The sequence below is a fragment of the Lactuca virosa genome, chromosome 7, assembly GCF_052849685.1.
Source record: "Lactuca virosa cultivar CGN04683 chromosome 7, Lactuca_virosa_CGN04683_v6, whole genome shotgun sequence".
NCBI lineage: Eukaryota > Viridiplantae > Streptophyta > Magnoliopsida > Asterales > Asteraceae > Lactuca > Lactuca virosa.
Window position 1 is genome coordinate 217,194,178 of NC_136432.1, and position 22,431 is coordinate 217,216,608.

Sequence of the window (22,431 nt, forward strand, 5' to 3'; positions counted from 1 at the left end):
AACGTCAAATACGGAGCTCGTATGCGAAAGTTACGGGGTTTAGAAGTCGGCAGGGTGCTGTTGCAAAAGGGGTGATGTGGCACAATGTAGGCCACCCACGTTCTGCCACCAGAATGGTGACACCAAGCCTGGAATCGACGAGTATAAGTACCAACTCGTCGAGTAGATCTGTTTTGCATCCTATATATAGAGGTTCCGGGTTCAACACTTCTCTCACACCTTCAACCTTCACTTTTTCTCTCTAAACTCTCTCTCTAACTCCCCAAACTCCCCCAAAAGCCTAGGAAACTTCCCTAACACTTGAAGAAAGCCTCGGAGAGCCCGGAGTCTACGAGAAAAAGAGTTTTTCGGTTTGAAACTCTGCCTGCGCGGAGCCCGGTTTTCAAGCAAACTTACCGGTTTCGTCAAAGAAGAGTATTTTTAGAAGCGAGGTGCTGTCCGAATCACTCCTTATCAGGTGAGTGCATAGTTACTTTCATCTCACACATAGATATGAAGTATTTTATATAAATTACGTGTTATGTGCGCATATCCACTTGAGATCCGTGCTAGATGAAAGATTTAAACTTCTTTGTTTTTAAGATCTAAGCTGTATATATATTTTACACTTTGAGATCTATGTTGGATGAAAGATCTAACTTCTTTCTTTACAGATTTGAACCTTTTTGTTCAGATCTAGGCTGTAGATGTATTTTGTTCACAGATCTGAACCTTTTTCTTCAGATCTAGGCTGTGGATGTACTTTGTTTACAGATTTGAACCGTTTTCTTCAGATCTAGGCTGTAGACGTACTTTGTTTACAGATCTGGACCTTTTTCTTCAGATCTAGGATGTGGATGTACTTTGTTTACAGATTTGAACCTTTTTCTTCAGATCTAGGCTGTAGATGTACTTTGTTTACAGATCTGAACCTTTTTCTTCAGATCTAGGATGTAGATGTACTTTGTTTACAAATCTGAACCTTTTTCTTCAGATCTAGGCTGTAGATGTACTTTGTTTACAGATCTGAACCTTTTTCTTCAGATCTAGGCGGTAAATGTATTTTGTTTTCAGATCTGAAAATTTTCTTCAAATCTAAAGCTATATAGGTATTTTATATCTACAAAAAATATTGGGTAGAACATGGGTAGATAAATGATGAGGTATGAAAGATGATATAAGTGAATATTGGTAGCTGTATCATAACCTGTAGATGATTTTGAAAAGCAATGTACTCTAAACATCCTAGCAGATGCGCCTATAGGATAATATCGGCAGCTGCGCCTAATAGAGAACTTCATAATCCCGGCAGCTGCGCCTAGCTGATGATATTGGCAGCCGCGCCTAAAAGATAACGTTGGCAGCTGCGCCTAGTTGAGAACAACACAATCCTGGCAGCTGCGCCTAAAGGATAATAATGGTAGTTGTGCCTAATAGATGACATTAGCAGTAATGGACTTCGCGCGTATTCCCTAGGATAAACCTTAGGAATGAATGAATGAATGATAACTGCTTCTTAGGGTAATCCTTAAGAATAAAGATAATGGGGATGGGTAATCGGGTTGATTGTTTGATGATTAAACATAATAATTATATTATTGTGGGTTGAAAACTCTATATACTCACCAGGTTTCCCAACCTGACCCACTCAGTTTATTTGTATCAAAGGTGTCGATATAAAGCTGCACTACACTGAAAGATTTAAAAGAGATGTAAATCACTAGTGTAAATGAATGTAAGTTATGTTTATGCTTATGTTTCTGTATTGACGATGACATTTCAAATGTTTTAAAATGAATAAAAATACATTTATTCGGAAATGCTTTGATAACATATTTATCATGTTTTTCTGGGAACAAATTCCGCAAGATTTTTATTAAAAGAAGTACTCTGATTTTTATAAAGCATAAACAAAATCGGTCTTTTCTTGCCGTGAAAATGGGGATGTCACATCACATCTAGCCAATATTACTAGTTATCTTAGGTTACTACTTATGTGACACATACGTGACATATACATGGCATGTATGTGGATTAGAAAAAGGAAAATGACTTAGAAGGGTAATTATCTTTTACTTTTGTTCATATATGGGTAGCATTTTATTTTTTATACACCATAAGGTAACTAACTTGCTTATTGTGTTCACATCTTATCGATATTACTGGTTCTCTTAGGTTACTGTTTATATGGCATATATGTGCCATATATGTGGCATGTACATGGACAAGAAAAACACACATGTGCATTATAGAAGGGTGATATACAGTAATGTTATTAATCGAGCCCGAAAAATGGAGATCAACAATGTATTATTTGTCTCCATTATTCTCTTTTAGAAGAGTTGGTGCATTCCAAGCTTAACATCTATGCGACTGTAAGTTACCATCTCGTGTGAAGACTTCACAGATTGAAGATAGCCCTGGACGAAAATTTGGAGTTTTCCAAAACTTACTGGTAAACCAATTTATCCTTTCATGATTTTGGTTTAATCTTCCTCATTCTAACCTCGTTTTTCCTTTGATTGAAGAGTGGAAGAACCGCAAAATGTAAATTCTAAGAATGGGTGGATGATGAAAGGACTATGACAAAGCTTGATTTGACTTAAATTGGCGAAATTAGAGCCTCCACTTTTAGATCGAAACTTTCAACATTGGAAATCGAAATCAATATAATGTACACATGTGTTTTTCTTGTCTACGCCACATATATGCCATGTATATGCCACATAAACAGTAATCCAAGATAACCGACAATTTTGGTAAGATGTGAACACAATAAACAAGTTAGTTACTTTATAGTGAATAAAAAATAAAATGTTACCCATATGTGAACAAATTAAAAGATAACTACCCTCTTAAGTTATTATTATTTTCTTGTCCACGTGCATGCCATGTATATGCCATATATATGTCACGTAAGCAGTGACCTAAGATAACCGTTAATATTGGTTAGATAAGAACACAAGAAGTTAGTTACCTTATGGTGTAAAAAATGATACATATATATTGACAAAACTAAAAAACTAAAAGATAATTACCCTCTTAATTTATTGGCCTTTTTATATCTAGTTAACAAAGGACATTAATGATCATTGGGATAAAGACAAAAATTAATGGATTTGCCACCTATAAAGATAAGTGATGTTAAATTTTCCAAACTAAAACCAAACCTGTAGCAAAATGTATGATCATACAGACCAAAACTTAATTTACACTTAATATTTTGTAAAGCTATAATTTGATTGAGAGCAAAAGAAGTGGAAATTTCATCTCTATGATGATTGGAAAAAGTAGGAAACTAAATGTCGGTCTCAAGTTTCAAACTGCGAAAGCAATTGACATGAACAATATGTGTATTTTGGTTAAAAGAAATTCATTAATAGTTAATAATAATCGTCTTTAATAAATAAAAATGATTTTGTCATTTGTCATCTTCTAATGCATTATGTTTATTATTTTTATTTTATTTTTTTTTCTACATGTCATTTTATGGTTTTTATATTTTATTAAATTACACATAGTATTTAAATGTAAATGTATATAAATTTCATTAATGAACTTTCTTTCTAATTTCAAATTACTAAATTAAAACCTCATTATTTTTATTTATTTATTTATCTAAATTATTTGTTTAAATTTAAAAGAGAAAAAAAAACACTTTAATTTTAATAATGCAATATTTTTTTTTCACTTTTCTTATAAATTCAAACTTTTTAAATGTTTAGAATTTCATATTTGTTTATTTATTTTTTAAAATAAACTCATATATAATATATAAATATTACACCTAGTCTAAAATATATAAAGATTAAAAACATTATGAAATTAAATTAAAGTTAGTAACTTATTATTTATCCATCATAATTATTAATTAGCAAATAATGTACTTGGATTTTAACTTACCAAAAAAGTAGTACTTTCTAGAATAATCCTATATGTATAGTTTTAACATTTTTTTACAAATATAATATAATGCCTACTAAATTAATCATTACTTTATTTGTTACATAAATAAATTAGTTACTACATCAACTTATGAAATGCAGTTCTAAAAATAAAAAAATATAAATATAAAGAATATTATTTTGAATTTTTATGATACAACTTTGTTTTGAAAATAATAAATACTGTTTGGTGATGTCATGTTAATGTCATGCTAAAGTCAAAATCTTCTAAACAGTAAACTCTATGTGAATTAAAAGAATAGTCCCTTGACTTCTGTAAACTCAGCTTTCTGTCATTGGAGAATCAAAATTTCATATTTAGTCCAAATATATATAATACTTTTCATTTTAGTTTGACTGTCTTTGTCAAGTATCCTCACCAATTCGTCAACTAAGGGAAAATATGGTAACTTGTTCCCTTTGTCGTCACTGTACGTTTTAATGTATATCTAGATTTTTGACAATTGATTTTTTGATTTTTAGTTTTTTATTTAACTGAGGCAGGTAAAATTTCATTTTCATTGTAATTAGATGTTGACTTTGACCTAGCGTCGTTTATTTATCCTTTCCACTCTATGCATTTTCAAGTCATTTTGTGCATAAAATCAATGCTTAATTATAGTTTATTATAGTCATTTAACCGTGGTATGGATGAAAGTATATTGCCATAATTGATACTTTAGATTATGTAAAGTCTCAAAGATAGAAATTTTTTCTATATCGAAATCAGGTCTTAATAAGAAATATTTTAGTTGATGATGATTTATAAGAGTAGAAGAATGTACTAGAATGCTCTGGTGATGCAAGTGAAGGCGATAGTTGTGGTGATATTCAATTAATCATCCTGATCTATCTTCCATTGAGTATTATCTTGATCTATCTTCCATTGAGTATCATCTATCGAGTATTGATGAAACCATTCAGTCTCATGCAGATGCTTTACATGCTTTGCATGAACAACAAAAAGCCGGTGTCGTTACTGTTGATTCACTCCTAACCAAGCCGTTACTTTTGATTTACTCATAACCAAGTTCAACTAATTCATGGACACTTCACTACAAGAATAACCCCCTTTACTGATGACGCTAACGACATGTGTCATCAACCAATTCATGGACACTTCACTACAAAAATAATCCCCTTTCCTGATGACGCTATACTGACGACATGTTTTGTCAACCAATTCATGGACACATCACTACAAGAATAACCCCCTTTCCTGATGACACAGTGACGACGTGTGTCGTCGCTAAAAATTAGGCTACGCATACGACATGTCATCATTGACCAAACTAGCTATGCTGACGATATGTGGTCGCCATAGGTTAGGCGGGAATAATTATTTTTTCATGGTTTTTGACCAAACTAGCTATGCCAACAACATGTCGTCGGTATAGGTCATAACTGAAAAAATGATTTTGACCTATACCGACGACATGTCGTCGCTAAAGCTCATGGCTGAAGAAGGCATTATTTACCTTTCCCGACAACAAGTTTTTGCTATAGGTGGTGTCTTTACCGACGACATGTAAGTCTTTATAGCTGGTACATGTCCCAACGACATGTTGTTGCTAAGAGTAACTAATACATTATTATTATTATTATTATTATTATTATTATTATTTTCGAAAAGTAGTCCCGACGGATCCTAGAGACTTGTCTTCAATATATATGGGGTATCTATCCCGACGACTTTTTCTATTTTTAGCGACATAGAAGTACCTACGACATGTCGTCAGTATAGGCTATCCCGAAAACATGTTGCCAACATAGGGACCAAACAGTCATCAAGAAAGGGGGTTATTTTATAGTGAGATTAGCTCAACAATAGAGAATATCTAAAGAATGTCTGAACATGAAAAGACCATTAAATCTCAAGCTTTTGAGATTGCATCTCTAAAAACTCTCAAATCCCAAGATGTTAATATATGTCCTGCTGCAATCAATGAATCAGTTATAACAGAGGGGGAGGTCATAGGCCATGAAGATGAGAGTGGTCGAGTGGACTATTGAGTATATGTGTGACAACTGAGAAAATTTTCTGTCACCAGTCACCGTTAGGTAAGAGTAGGAAAAGATTAAATGTAATAGCTCAGGCTTCTACTGTTTTATTTATACCATAATATAATCAAACATGTTGTTACATTTAGCGTTAAATCGACTGTTAGACTAAAAAATTAGCGTCCAAAAAGTTTTATCTTCTTTCAAAACGGCTTAGATACTTAGATAGTACTCGTCGACGTGATATCAAAGATATAAAATTCGTAAAAATCCAACTCCGATTGGAGGAGTTATGGATTTAGATAAAAGTAAAAATCAACCGAGTAGTTAAAGTTAATTACGTCAAAATGACATCAAGAGATCGATTGAGTTTTTGCTAGTGCCGTCAACAAGAGAGTTGTAGTACTCCTTGAGATAAAAACTTTAAGATAAAGAATGTCAAAAACGGGATCCACATGAGAGAGATATAATTTTTGTAAAATTATTTAATCTTGCCCCCGTTTGGCTTAAAAATAAAAGTCAAAACTAGCCAACGCAACCTAAAGGAACGTTGTAGTACTAGTTGCGAGCATTACATAGATATAAAGAGAGTTTAGATCGGAGCTCACACGAAAAAGTTATGATTTTTGAAAATCTTTTCGTGCGCGTGAGGGGCGCGTCTCTGCACATCGCGCACCTGACACCGGATTCGAGTAGATTGCGAGAGGGGGAGTGACACGTTGCAACTTATTGTGGAGCCACGATGTTCATGCCCATCGCGCAAGGATCTTGCCTGATGTGCACCTCCAAAACTCGACTATAAATAGAGGGCAGTTCCATTCCATTTCTGCATACCTCTCTAGTCTCTCTCTCACTCTCTACCTCGAAGTTGCTGCTTCCTAGGCGGTTCCCCGGAGTCCTGAGCTTGATCCTACCCTACACCAGCGGTTTCAAACAACCATAGTGAGTTTCACGGCCCCATTTTACTATTTTAAATGTTTTCATGGGGGGGGGGGGGGGGGAATACATGTTATATTTACACTTCTTTATAAAATTATATTTTGTAAATATATTAGTAATTTTTATAAGAACAAATTACTGAAATCGTCCCTGTGGTTTGGCAAAAACTATTGGTTTGGTCCCTAAGTTTTTTTTTACACTCGGACCGTCCCTAAGTTATGATTTTATTGCGTTTATCATCCCTTTTAGAAATGAAAAGACTATATTACCCTTTGTATTTTGTTTTTTCAGTTTTTTTATTATCTTTTTTATTATTTATTGATTTAATAAAATCAATTAAGTGATTTATTGGGACCCAACTCCCACTTGCGGCACAACCACCACCGGTCATTGTTCACCGACAATCACCACCAGTCACCAACACCACCACCATCCATTTATTCCGGCACCACCACCGCCAACGTAAACAGTTTCATCAGGTCATATCCAAAGATTAAATGCCAAGAATCAAAACTAGATCAAGATCAAATCCCAAAATCAAAACCAAATCAGAAAATCAAAACCCAAAGCCTACCCTGAAATCGTTGATGAAAGAAAAATCATATGCAATCCCAAAAATGAAAGACGAACCAAATCAGACAGAACCCAAAACCTACCCTCAAAATCGTTGATGAAAGAAAAATCATATGAAACAACCTCCTGCGTCGGTGGAAGGAAACAGCCGCCTGCAGTGGTGGAAGGAAACAATTCGATTTTCTCATTCTCTGATACCTTACTCCACCTATGGCGGTGATGATTCCTATTTCAGAAAATCACCCGGTCAGTAACACGATGGTGGTGGCTCTAACTTCAGTAAGACGGGGATGGTGATAGGAGATTTGAGATACAGGTTCAGTGAAGATCTTCGATTTGAGTTCCAGATCTTATATTGCAGATCTCCATTTTCGATTTAAGATCTCCTTCAGCAGTTCAATGGAGGAACGAGAGGGAAAAAATCACAGTGAGGGTGAGTGTTAGGGTACTGATGAGGGTTTACTGGTTTAGGGGGAAGAGATGATGGAGGTGGGTGTGGGGTGGCGAGTGATGGCGTATGGTGTTCGTCGGAGTTCTGGTTCCGCCAGATATGGTGGTGGTGTGTGGTGTTCTATCATCAGGCTTGATAATGGACAGGAAGAAAAAAAATAGGAGCGGGATCTATTGTTTGCTGGTGTTCTAGTCTCCTCGGAGTTTTGGTCTTGCTGGAGGCAAGAGATTTCCGATGGAGATGGTAGTGGCGTATGGTTGTTCACCGGAGAAGTGAGAACCTGGAATTGATTTCCATGGAGGTTAAGTGTTGGTGATGGCGATGTTAAGTGTAAGGATATAATTAGATGAGACACATTTAATTAATTAATAATATAAATAACTCTAACAAAATAAATAAATGAAAAAGAAAATAGAAAAGGGTATTATAGTCTTTTCATGTGTAACAAGGATGAAAGACGTAATAAAACCAAAACCTATGGACGGTCCGAGTGCAAAAAAAACTTAGGGACCAAACTAGTAATTTTTACCAAACCATAGGGACGATTTCAGTAATTTGTTCTTTTTATAAATGCATATAACTTTAGGATGATATGTAGATACCATGCGTAGATATAAGCTATGATATTATGTCTAAGAGTTATGATGCTCAATAGTCTAGGAAATGATTTTACCTAGATGTTACACTGGTCAAACTCCTAAGATAACTTAGTACCTAGAGGCTATGTTGATCAAATTATTAGGATATGCAATGTACTTAGTTGTTACTCTGCCAAATATCATGTTTTCAAAATAAACATAATTATAGGGTATATATATATGTTAAAAGATTATATATATACAAAGATAATTATGAGATAAATAAATAATAATGATCATATATGATAAAGGTATATAGTGATAATTATGAAGAGTTTTTATAAAATAAAAGATTCAAAGATTAGATAAAATACTTAAGGTTAAAGTGTTAGTGAGCTTAAATTATTCATCATTTAGCATTGATTAAATTCGGCTACCCTGGTCTATAATCGCTAATCTTAAAGAGAGATGGAAAGATATGTATAGATCTATACGAGGTTTGACACTCCCACCTACGATTGGTAGCTACAATCCCGACATGATTGTAACATCCGGATTTCCAGGTATATTGTTTACCTATTAAATTATTTTGAGGACCAATGAGCTACTCGACGAGTTGGTGCTGAAACTCGTCGAGTAGAGTCGCGACGTGCCAAGTGGGATTAATGACCTACTCGACGAGTCCAGGAGCCGACTCGCCGAGTAGACGTTGTGATGAGAAACCCTAAATCCCCGGGTTTGGGGTCCATTTGAAGGCACTTATAGCCTCATTTGCGGCTATACCTCCCTGAGAGTAAACCCTAATTGACTTGTGAGCTTAGAGAGAGAGTTTTGAGATAACCTTGAGTGTTTGGTGCATATTTTGAAGTGAAGAGAAGGATTCCAGGGCAAGGGACGAGAAGGAGTTGCTAGATCTGTGGCTATTTCACCTCAGAGCTTCTGGGAAAGGTATACAGCTTGAACCTTTCTCATTTTTGTTGAGTAGATCTCATGATTTGGGAGTTTAGGGTTTTTTCTAGCTAATAAGAGGACTTAGAGTGTTTTGAGTTCATGTTGAGGTTTGAACTTCAGATCTGGACCATGTGAGGTCCCTAGAGTCCAAAAGTCCCTGCTTTATTCAGCCATAATAATGCTATTGAGTGAAAAACCCTTTTTAAGGTGTATTTTGGCATTTCAAGCCCTAAGTGCCATGCTTGAACGTAAAGTTTGTGACTTTACGTGATAAATAAGCCTTGAGAGTGTAGATCTAGAGTTTGGGAAAGTTTTCTGCCTTGAAATCGTCTAAATGAGAAAAGAGTCTGAATGGACTCGCCGAGTCAGTTAGGGTTTGTCCTGATGAGCTGGCTATCCTGTTACTCGGCGACTTGGGGGTTAATTCGACGAGCTGGATCCTCACAAAGACTTCTGGGGAACGACTGGACTCTGCGAGTCACATGGGTGCACTCGGCGAGTCAGGTGAAACTGGGACTGTTGACTCGAGTTTGACTTCTATTGACTTTAGGGTTTGGTCAACATAAGTAATGAAGATCGTGGAGGGGTAAAATGGTCTTTTACCCATTCCAAGAGTTAGAGAGAATGAGAGATCAACCTTAGGTGTAATTGAGTATGAGTGGAGTATTGATTGGAAAAAACGTATCTAATGTGTTAGGCGGAGGCTAGTTCGAGATTTCCGAGTACGAGACTTTTACTTGCTAGCTTACAAGGTGAGTCTTCTCACTATACTTACCATGAGTGGTACTTTCGTGTGATTGAGATGTTTATTGTGCTTATCTGTGTATTTTAATATTTTGCATCATGTTTTGTGATTTATGCTGAATATTTTTATTATGAATTTATTGAGTTGGGACCAGAGGGTCCCACTGAGACACATTGACCGGATGGTCTTTTTGAGTTATAGCCTAGAGTGGCTAATGAGCTGTGTGTGGTATTTTGGGGAACTCACTAAGCTTCGTGCTTACCGTGTTATATGTAATGTGTTTCAGGTACTTCTCAGGATCACGGGAAGGCGCCTGCTTGATTGTTCACACACTTGCGTCGGAAATATGTTTTTTGTTGAGGATCCTGGATTTGTGTTATAAACACTTTTTGAGACATGTGTTTGATAACTTGATGTTTGTGGAAATTGTGATTTTGAAACGAGATATTTGGGTTTTTAAATAAAAATTTTGTTTGAAAAATCACGTTGTTACAAGTTGGTATCAGAGCCTTGGTTTGAGGGATTCGGATGCACCTTCGGGTATGTCTGGACTCAAACTAAGGATTTGAGAAAGATTTTCAAAAGAAATGAATTTTTCTAAAAAGAGAAATAGTTTACAGAGAAATCGAGGTGGAACAGTGTGTACAATCAGCCAGAGCCCGAATGGTGATTTCCCAAAAATACCCTTACTTAGTGTGTTATGAGATATTTATGAAATGATAGTGATGCATGCTAGAGAATGAGCTAGGTAATTCATATCTTAGGGCTAGGATTGCCTGATTTGTGATGCCTTAGCCTAAGAGTCGTTGCTATCTGTTATGTGCTGAGAGCATGTGTCAAACGAGAGTAGTCTGATATTCGAGAGAGATAGAGTACTTGGGAATTAGAATCCTAGGAGGAGGACTTGGGGTGACTACAGGATGGGTGTGGAAGGTAGTATTGGGCCCGTACTATTGAAACCACCAGATCTGTATGCAACCCAAGTAAGAATCATTAGGAAACTAAGGAACAAGTAGGGATGAGTGATCGAGTGTGAGAATGCTTGAGCGAGTCTCTGATGAATTTTTCGTTGTGTTTCAGAGGCATCATGGTGGGTACACGCCACAACCCTAGAGGCAGTGGGACTAGTGATGATGGGATTCAGAGGATGATTCACGAGGAGGTGGTCGCAGCTATCCGAGCAGAGATTCCCGAGATGTTTGGGTCTATTAAGACCACCCTGATTGAGACTTTTGATGAGCGATACGCTGCTGTCACTGAGGCCGCTGCTAGGCCACAGGGAGGTGACTCGTTGCTGTACCGGGAATTCAGCAACACGAAGCCACCAGAGTTTGATGGGAATCAGGATCTGATTGCTGTGATGAGGTGGATCTCTGATATCGAGGGGTGTTTCTATACTTGTTATTGCCCCGAGCATTTGAGGGTGCGGTTCGTGCTGAACTAGCTTCGCTTGGGAGCGAAGGACTGGTGGAAGTTTGCGACAGCCAGTTTTACTCCTGCTGAGCATTCTGCAGTGACTTGGGAGAGGTTTGTTGTGATGTTCCGAGATGAGTATGTTCCCCCGGTGGAGAGGCAACGATTGGCCTAGGAGTTTCTGTCTCTCAGGCAGAAGACAAAGTCGGTGACTGTGATTACGTGGATGTTTCACAAGAGGGCATTGTTCTGCCCTAAGCATGTGTCGACTGAGAAGGCACGCATGAGTCGGTATTTGAGCGTTCTGAGGAGGGACATTCGAGAGTTCACGGCGAACTCGTCATATCGTATGTTTGCTGAGCTTCAGGCAAATGCCACGAGGAGGGAGATCGAGCTGGAGACTCATGCCAGGGAGGATGCAGAGTCTTAAGGGAGAGACCGGCGGCCAGAGCAGTCGCAGCCGGCAGCCAAGCGGGCTAAGCCCGCTGATTCGAGATCAGGAGGCCAGAAGGGCCGCACTTGTGGCAAGTGCGGCAAGAGTCATGAGGGAATGAGGGATCTTGTCGGGCGGGGATTTGCTACAAATGTGGCACGGAGGGGCATATGGCGAAGGATTGCCCTAAGGGATTTTCAGTCTGTTTCCACTGCAATCAGACCGGCCATCGGAAGGCCGAGTGCCCTCAGCTTGTTCAGGGATCAGCCCAGGGTTCCGCTCTTGCTGCTTTTCAGCTGACAGTAGAGGAGGTCCGCACAACACCTGATGTCGTGGCTGGTACGTAATTCCTTATTATTTATTTTGAGATTTATTGTGCTTATTTAGGTAATTTTCTTGTGAATTTCGTACCTGCTTTGGTGTTATTTGACTCGGGTGCGAGTCGATCCTTCGTGTATTTAGCTTTTGGTCGTCACATCAATATCCGACGGGAGGCGTTGAGTCGACCTCTGAGGGTTTCCATAGTTGATGAGCATACGGTTTTTGCTGCTGATGTTTTCCAAGGATGTGCGCTAGAGATTTTTGGTGTCGAGTTTCCGATTGACCTGGTACCGATCGCGATGGGTGATGTCTGTTCCATCGTGGGCATGGATTGGTTGAGCCTTTTTGGATCAGTGATTGACTGCGAGCGTCAGATGGTGACTATACAAGACCCTAGTGGGGGAGTGCTTACAGTATATGGCGAGGGTACCAGATCTGGGTCAGCCTTCTGCTCTGCTGCGAGGGCAAGGCAGAGTTTACAGCAGGGTTGTATGGGTTTCCTGGCGTACGTGATGGATACACGGATTTCATCAGCGAGGCCGAGTTCTACCGCCGAGGTTCCGATTGTGTGCGAGTTCCCGAATGTTTTCCCCGAGGAGTTGCCGGGTGTGCCTCCCGTGAGGCAGGTGGAGTTCCGGATTGATTTGGTTCCGGGGGCGGCACCTATTGCCAATGCACCTTATCACCTTGCGCCACCAGAGATGCAGGAGTTATCCTCACAGCTTCAGGAGCTGTTGGGGAAGGGATTTATTCGACCAAGTAGCTAGCCGTGGGGAGCGCCGATCTTTTTTGTCAAGAAAAAGGATGGTTCGCACCGGATGTGCATCGATTATCGGGAATTAAACAAGTTGACGGTCAAGAACCGTTATCCACTTCCGAGTATCGACGATTTATTCGATCAACTACAAGGGGCATCTTGGTTTTCCAAGATTGATCTGAGATCCAGATATCACCAGATGAGAGTATGCGAGGAGGATATTCAGAAGACGGCCTTTAGAACTCGCTATGGGCATTACGAGTTTGTGGTGATGCCTTTTGGGCTCACCAACACGCCGACGGCATTCATGGATCTTATGAACCGGGTGTGCATGCCTATGTTGGACCGGTCAGTGATCGTGTTCATCGACGATATCTTAGTATATTTGAGATCCAGAGAGCAGCATGAGGATCATCTGCTAGAGGTTCTTGGGGTTTTGAGATCGGAGAGGCTGTATGCCAAATTATCCAAGTGTGATTTCTGGTTACAAGAGGTCCAGTTCCTGGGACATCTCGTTAATCAGAATGGGATATTGGACGATCCGGCCAAGATTGAGGCGGTTATGCGATGGGATGTGCCGAGATCCCCATCCGAGATTAGGATTTTTCTGGGATTGGCCGACTACTATAGGAGATTTATCAGGGATTTCTCCAAGATTGTAGTTCCTCTCACCAAATTGACCCGGAAGGGTGTTACTTTTGTTTGGGGGCCTGATCAGCAGGCACCATTCGAGACTCTTCGCCATAGATTGTGCGAAGCTCCAGTGTTAGCCCTTCCAGAGGGAGTGGAGGACTTTGTGGTCTATTGCGATGCGTCCATCTCAGGGATGGGTGCAGTGTTGATGCAGAGGGGTCACGTGATAGCATATGCGTCGAGGCAGCTGAAGCCACATGAGACGAGATATCCCACCCATGATTTGGAGTTAGGGGCGGTGGTGTTCGCCCTCAAGATTTGGCGCCACTATCTTTATGGTGTTCGGTGTACTATATACACAGACCACAAGAGCCTGAAGTATCTCACGGATCAGCCCACCCTGAATATGAGACAGAGGAGGTGGTTGGATGTGGTGAAAGACTATGACTGTGAGATCCTGTATCATCCGGGCAAGGCTAATGTGGTAGCTGACGCCCTGAGCCGTAGAACCGAGAGCGCTCCGATCCGAGATGTGTGTATGAGGATGAGGGTGATGACTCCAGTCTTAGATACCATTCGAGAGGCCTAGGTGGAGGCCATGATACTGGAGAACCGCAAGAGGGAGCTGGTGATTGGGCATGTGTCTGAGTTTGTTACAGACAGTCGTGGGCTTATGACTTCCCGAGGGCGGATTTGGGTGCCCTATACTGGCGGAGCTCGCCGTATTCTGATGGAGGAGGCGCATAGATCGAGATTCACGATCCATCCAGGAGCCACTAAGATGTACTTGGACCTGAAGAGAGATTATTGGTGGCCCTGTATGAAGAGGGACATGGCTTGGGTAGTCGAGAGGTGCTTGACCTGTCGCCGGGTTAAGGCCGAGCACCAACGTCCTCATGGCAAGTTGCAGCCACTAGAGGTTCCCCAATGGAAGTGGGAACAGATTTCCATGGATTTTATCACCAAATTGCCAAGGACAGCGCGAGGTGTCGACGCGATTTGGGTGATTGTGGACCGGTTGACGAAGAGTGCTCACTTCCTTGCTATTAGCGAGAGTTCTTCTGCAGAGAGACTGGCCGAGATATATGTAAGAGAGGTGGTAGCTCGACATGGGGTGCCAACATCGATAGTGTCAGACCGGGATGTATGTTTTACTTCCAGGTTCTGGAAGAAGTTTCATGAGGAGTTGGGTATGCGATTGCACTTCAGTACGGCCTACCACCAGCAGACAGAAGGGCAGAGTGAGCGGACGATTCAGACGCTCGAGGACATGCTTCGAGCATATGTATTGGACTTTGGTGGAAGTTGGGACACATATCTGCCCTTGGCTGAGTTTTCTTACAACAACAGCTACCATTCCAGTATTGGTATGCCACCTTTTGATCTTCTTTATGGGAGGAGGTGTCGGACTCCTATCTGTTGCGGAGAGGTGGGGCAGCGAGTGATGGGTAGCACCGAGATAGTGCTCCAGACGACTGAGCAGATTCAGCAGGTCAGACAGAGGTTATTGACGGCCCAGAGTCGCCAGAAGAGTTACGCCGATAGGCGACGATCCGAGCTTGAGTTTAAGGTTAGAGATTTTGTCCTCCTGAGGGTATCCCTGTGGAAAGGGGTGATTCGATTCAGGAAGAGGGGCAAGCTCGGGCCCCGATACATTGGTCCTTTCAGGGTGACCGCCAGAGTGGGTAAGGTAGCGTACCGTTTGGAGCTACCTGCAGAGTTGAGCCAGATTCATAACACCTTCTGCGTATCTCAGCTGAGGAGGTGTGTAGCAGACGAGATGGCAGTAGTGCCATTAGAGGACATTCAGGTGGATGTGAGCTTGAATTACATTGAGAGACATATTGCGATCAGGGATCGAAAGGTGAAGGTTCTGAGGAACAAAGAAGTATCCAGAGTTATTTCCAAATCATGACTTCGAGGGCGAAGTCTGATTCTAGTGGGGGAGAATTGTAACATCCGGATTTCCACGTATATTGTTTATCTATTAAATTATTTTGAGGACCAATGAGCTACTCGACGAGTTGGTGCTGAAACTCGTCGAGTAGAGTCGCGACGTGCCAAGTGGGATTAATGACCTACTCGACGAGTCCAGGAGCCGACTCGCTGAGTAGACGCTGTGATGAGAAACCCTAAATCCCCGGTTTGGGGCCTATTTAAAGGCACTTATAGCCTCATTTGCGGCTATACCTCCCTGAGAGTAAACCCTAATTGACTTGTGAGCTTAGAGAGAGAGAGTTTTGAGCTAACCTTGAGTGTTTGGTGCATCTTTTGAAGCGAAGAAAAGGATTCCAGGGCAAGGGACGAGAAGTAGTTGCAAGATCTGTGGCTATTTCACCTCAGAGCTTCTGGGAAAGGTATAAAGCTTGAACCTTTCTCGTTTTTGTTGAGTAGATCTCATGATTTGGGAGTTTAAGGCTTTTTCTAGCTAATAAGAGGACTTAGAGTGTTTTGAGTTCATGTTGAGGTTTGAACTTCAGATCTGGACCATGTGAGGTCCCTAGAGTCCCTGCTTTATTCAGCCATAATAATGCTATTGAGTGAAAAACCCTTTTTAAGGTGTGTTTTGGCATTTCAAGCCCTAAGTGCCATGCATGAACGTAAAGTCTGTGACTTTACGTGATAAATAAGCTTTGAGAGTGTAGATCTAGAGTTTAGGAAAGTTTTCTGCCTTGAAATCGTCTGAATGAGAAAAGAGTATGAATGGACTCGCCGAGTCGAGGAGCCGACTCGACGAGTCAGTTAGGGTTTGTCCCGATAAGCTGGCTATGCTGTTACTCGGCGAGTTGGGGGTTAACTCGATGAGTTGGATCCTCACAAAGACTTCTGAGGAACGACTGGACTCAGCGAGTCACATGGGTGCACTCGACGAGTCAGGTGAAACTGGGACTGTTGAATCGAGTTTGACTTCTGTTGACTTTAGGGTTTGGTCAACATAAGTAATGAAGACCGTGGAGGGGTAAAATGGTCTTTTACCCATTCCAAGAGTTAGAGAGAATGAGAGATCAACCTTAGGTGTAATTGATTATGAGTGGAGTATTGATTGGAAAAAAACGTATCTAATGTGTTAGGCGGAGGCTAGTTCGAGATTTCCGAGTACGAGACTTTTACTTACTAGCTTACAAGGTGAGTCTTCTCACTATACTTACCATGAGTGGTACTTTAGTGTGATTAAGTTGTTTATTGTGCTTATCTGTGTATTTTAATATTTTGCATCATGTTTTGTGATTTATGCTGAATATTGTTATTATGAATTTATTGAGTTGGGACCAGAGGGTCCCACTGAAACACATTGACCGGAGGGTCTTTTTGAGTTATAGCCTAGAGTGGCTAATGAGCTGTGCGTGGTATTTTGGGGAACTCACTAAGCTTCGTGCTTACCGTGTTATGTGTTATGTGTTTCAGGTACTTCTCATGATCACGGGAAGGCACCGGCTTTATTGTGCACACACCTGCGTCGGAAATATGTTTTTTGTTGAGGATCCTGGATTTGTGTTATAAACAGTTTTTGAGACATGTGTTTGATAACTTGATGTTTGTGGAAATTGTGATTTTGAAACGAGATATTTAGGTTTTTAAATAAAAAAATTTTATTTGAAAAATTACGTTGTTACAATGATACATTTCTTTAATCAGTTAATATTACGACGTATGATGAAGCGTCGTGCAGGGTTATTATAAGTCCACAACGTCGATTATAGGGGCTCATGGTAATGCCATTAACAACCTTAGGGGAAGCAACTACCAAGAGGGACGCCTTCACGTAGTTAAAATGTTAAGAAATCCTAAAGAGTGCACTCTTATTTTTACAAAGCAAGGTTGGGCGATCCAGTGGTAAATCATGAAGTTCTCGTAAGAGATGTGTGATCCAAACAATTTTAGCTGTCGTATTCGCCATTGCTCTATATTCAGACTCACAATTGAATCAAGATATAATTGGTTGCTCTTTAGTATTCCAAGACACTAAGTTGTCTCCAAGAAAAATCGAGTAGCCATAAGTATGTCGCCGAGTCTCAATGTAACGAGCCCAACCTGCATCAGAATAACCCAAAACGCAGTTTGTTTGTAGTCGACGAAAGATGAAGCCAAACGAAACTGTGGATTTGACATACTAGAGAATATGTTTCACAATTTGAAAATGAGCATCAGTTGGTGTCTGGAGAAATTGACAAGCTTGATTTACAACATAGGAAAGACTGGACGTGTGATGGTTAAGTACTGGAGAGATCCAACCAAAGATCGATAAAGGGTGACATCTTTAAATGGAGTACCTTTAGACGTGAAAGTGTCAAGAGTTGCTAGTAGATTAGGAACCGGTTTAGAGTCAACAAGATCAGCGCGAGTAAGGATATTAATAGCATACTTGGACTGACTTAGGAAGAGTGCATCGTCTGTGTAGCTAACCTATAAACCAAGAAAATAGTTTAGGTCACCGAGATCTTTTACAACAAACTCACGATTGAGACGCTTGGTGAAGGGCTTGAGAACAAATTCAATATTTCCAGTGAGAATTATGTCGTCCACATACACAAGGAAGTACATGATACATTCATCTCGAGCATAGATGTATAAGGAAGGATCAGAACGGCTGCATACAAAACCATGTGAGAGAAAAAAAGAGCTTAAGTGATGAAAATAAGCTCTAAGAGCTTGTTTTAAACCATATAAGGTCTTGTATAATTTGCAAACATGGTTAGGAAATTATGGATCGACAAAGCCAGGTGTTTTCTCCATAAACACCGTTTCATTTAAATGGCCATGTAGAAAAGCATTTTTCACATCAAGTTGGTGTATTTTCCATTTATTTAGGACACACACACAAACACAGAACAATACAGACGGTGGTAGCTTTACCAATTGGACTAAAAGTATGGTAATAATCAACACCAGGAACCTGAGTAAATCCTTGAGCAAAGCGTTATACAAAACGATATGATTTATATTTTATACGATACACCCATTTGGAACCAACAACATTTAAGGTAGGAGGTATTTGTACTAATATCCAAGTTTTGTTGTGTTTTAAAGCTTTAGTTTATTCATGCATTGCAACCATCCAATGAGGAGTTTTGGCTGCAGATTTAAAACCTTTAGGCGGAGAGGAGGAGAGAAGAGCAACATGTAATGCATGAGTGGAGAGAGCCATAAAATCAGGAAAATATCATATTTTGTGGATTCAAGATTTAGAGCGAGTATTCATGGGGTGAGAGTTGTCTCGTTCAGGAGGACCGTGACTAGGAATTGGAACGGCTTGATCATCAGCTCGTGGATCAGCACGGTCGTCATGGGCAGAATGAGAGGGAGCCATAGTGGGCTAGGAATCATATGGACATAGCCCACAAAGAGAAGAAGAAGACATGGGCGAGTGAGTTGGGCTATCAGACCCCGAAGACAGAGAAGGCGTAACAAGCCCAGGTGTAACGTCCCAAAAATATGATCCAAAAATTTCATTTTTAATTTAAGTAAAACCAATATTCCAACATTATCCATGCATCCCGAATAAAATAAGTGTATCAAACATCATAAAAATCATAGTGAAATCTCAAATGTGGAATCCATATGGTGTGTGCGATGCAATCAACCCGAGCTCTTCCCTTTGGAACCGGAAGTACCTGAAACATAAACTGAAAACCGTAAGCACAAAGCTTAGGTGCTGTTTGTTTTTCCGAAGTGAAACTGTCTGAAGTCTGCGGACCACCTTTGCAGCCCTCTGCAGCAGAAGAGGTGGACCAAAGTGCTGCAGACTGTAATGAGAAGCATGTTTGTTTTTTTAACGGCTACAAACTGCTGCAGATATTAAAAAATTTAAAATAAAATAATTTAATAAACCGAAAATAGTTTTTTAATACCAAAAATTTAATAATTGTAGTCTTAAAACATTGAAATAAAATTCAAACAACCAAATTAGTCTTACAATAACATATTTAAATAAAATTCATACAACCAAACTTTAATAATTTTCATTCCATATTTTGCATCAATTGTTCGGCAATTTCATCTCTTAACTGGGTCATATATTCACGGTCCGCTGCAGTACCATGTGTTGGAATCTCATCTTCATCATTATCAACGACTGCATTGTTATTCCGAACCGAGACATTTGGTTCATCATATCGTGCAAAAAACTCATCACGTAGTCCCTCTCTTCTTATAAAATTATGAAGCAGAAAGCATGCTAGGGTAATGTTTCGTTGTGTAACCAATGAGAATGGTGCCATCCTCTTCAATATAGGGAATCGTGCTTTCAAGACACCAAAAGCACGCTCAATGACATTCCGAAGTTTTGCGTGTGCATGATTAAATTTTTCTTTATTCGTTAATGCATGTCTTCGACGGAAATCTCCAAGCCAATACCTCACATTACGGTACGGTGCCATAAAACCTCGAATGTTTGCATAAGCGGCATCACAAAGATAATATTTATCTGTAAAAAAATCAAAAAAAAAGTCCTTTATTTTTTCAAGCTAAGATAAAACTATTTAAATAACCATAAATTTACCTGGTGGTGGAAGTGGGAATGGTGCATGTGGATTTGCTAATGCTTCTGATAAAATTCTAGAATCGTGTGCTATCCCTTCCCAACCGGCCACAACAAACGTAAACATCTTGTTGAAGTCACATATTGCCAATACGTTTTGGTAACAATCGCCTTTTCCCCTACTTCTATATAAATCCCGTTTGTTTGCAGGGACAACAGCATGTATCAAAGTGCCATCAAGTGCACCAACTGCTCCCTTGAACACTCGTCGTAGCCTCCTATTATGTCCCGGAATGTTTGGATTCGGATTAAAAGAAGTTGGCACTATAATGTCATGTGCGAAAAGCAACATTTTGTCCAACACTTCATGAAAAAACTTATGAATTGTTTGCTTTGAGTGTTGAAATCTCCGCTTGATAATCACATAACGTTGGTTATGACCGATCATCATAAAAAACATAGCCATCTTCTCCTCAACCGACACATGTTTGCTATCCTTTAACGCGTAGTTTACTCTAAAATGAGCACATAGCCGGACAAATGATTCACGGGACATGCGTAGCACTTCAACACATTGTAGAGGATTACGGTGAAGTAACTCTAACGTAAATTCATGTCCTGTCATTTCCGAATCGTTGTCCCGCACTCGTTTTACACCCCTTTTCCAAAAGTAGCGGACGTACAAGTACATTAGAATTATGAGTAGTATCTTTTTGTCGGGATCCATTAGGAACCTATTAATCAACACAAGTACCAAATAAAAAAACATAAAACTCAAGTACCAAATAAAAAAATATAAAACTCAAGTACCAAATAACATAACCAAATAACCAAAATATATAATCACATAGTTCAAGTTCCAAATAAAAAAATATAAAACTCAAGTACCAAATAACATAACCAAATAACCAAAATACATAATCATATAGTTCAAGTTCCAAATAAAAAAATATAAAACTCAAGTACCAAATAACATAACCAAATAACCAAAATACATAATCACATAGTTCAAGTTCCAAATACTGCAAATAACATTCAAGTACAAAATAACCACATACTGCAAATAACATCCAAGTACCAAATAACCAAAAAACATAACCACATAGTTCTAACACATGCAATTAAAACCTAAACAATTCAAATATGTAAACTTAATGGACAATCTTTCCATCCTTCAATACTCCTAAACTTGTAGCTGTCATCTCGATCCATCCTCTTAATATTTGTGGATCATTAGGCAAATTTACCCACATATCTCTCATATTCATGGTCCCTCCAAAAATATGATAAGCAGCAAATCGTAGGTGGTCTATTGGGCCTAACTCGAGTAACTCTAGCTTCTCTAAACATTGGGGAATTGTTGGCCCTTGAGTCAAATGTCGTAGAGCTTTCTGCATCTCCAATGCTAAATCATCAGCAGTAATAGAAGCTTTAGGGAGGCACTAGAAGGTGGCTCAGGTGAGGCACTAGCAGCTCGAGGTCTAGGAGTTTAGGGTTTAGCTCTTTTGTTGGGGTTACCAGAAGGTGAAGCAGCAGAAGGTGGTGGCTGAGTAGTATGATTGGAAAAGATATCATCCTCATCTATGTTAACAGAAGGGGTGTCCATAAGTTGTAGTGGTGCGACATGGAAAGAAGATGATCCATGTCCCGATGGTGTTTGGGATGTGGCATAGCTGAGATTACCAGAGGCACTATTTCCATCAAAGAGTTCTGCACAAAGCTCTGGAAACAACAACGGGACAGTTTTCAAAGAAGCGGCTTTCGGATGTCCCTAAACCCAATCAATGTAACAAAAGTAGTATAAGAATAAATGGCAACTATATAAACAAATTACATATTAATATGTGTATATATATATATATATATATATATATATATATATATATATATATATATATATTTATACACCTTTTTAAAGTCCTCCCACTCCTCATTTGTTAAGTTAAAAGTGTTTGTTTGAGGATTGTAAAGGTTGCCAGTTTTGTTTTTCAAGTATAACCATCCCGTGTATTTGGCTTTTAAGGTTGTCATAGGCGTTTTTCAATTGTCTTTGACTCAAATCCACACCAAACGTTTCCTTAATGGTTGTTCCTAATTTGTTCCATGAATGTTTGTGCAAACTCAAACCTTTTCTACCCACATTTTGTACTTCTTCAATGCAAGTGTTCAATAAGAATTTTGTTTGCTCATTGGTACATGTATGTTTATCTGCCATTGCTAATAAAAAAAACCATA

At 39.5% G+C, this 22,431-nt stretch overlaps 1 protein-coding gene across 1 annotated transcript; it reads right to left on the bottom strand.

Moving 5' to 3' along the window:
• Window positions 1–19,678: 19,678 nt before the first annotated feature.
• LOC145127550 (uncharacterized) lies at window positions 19,679–20,821 on the bottom strand. Its single transcript, XM_079062728.1, has 2 exons — window positions 20,218–20,821; window positions 19,679–20,142 (listed from the first exon to the last, which is right to left on the bottom strand). Exons 1-2 carry the CDS (start codon window positions 20,819–20,821, stop codon window positions 19,679–19,681), a joined length of 1,068 nt encoding a protein of 355 aa, XP_078918854.1.
• Window positions 20,822–22,431: the final 1,610 nt, after the last annotated feature.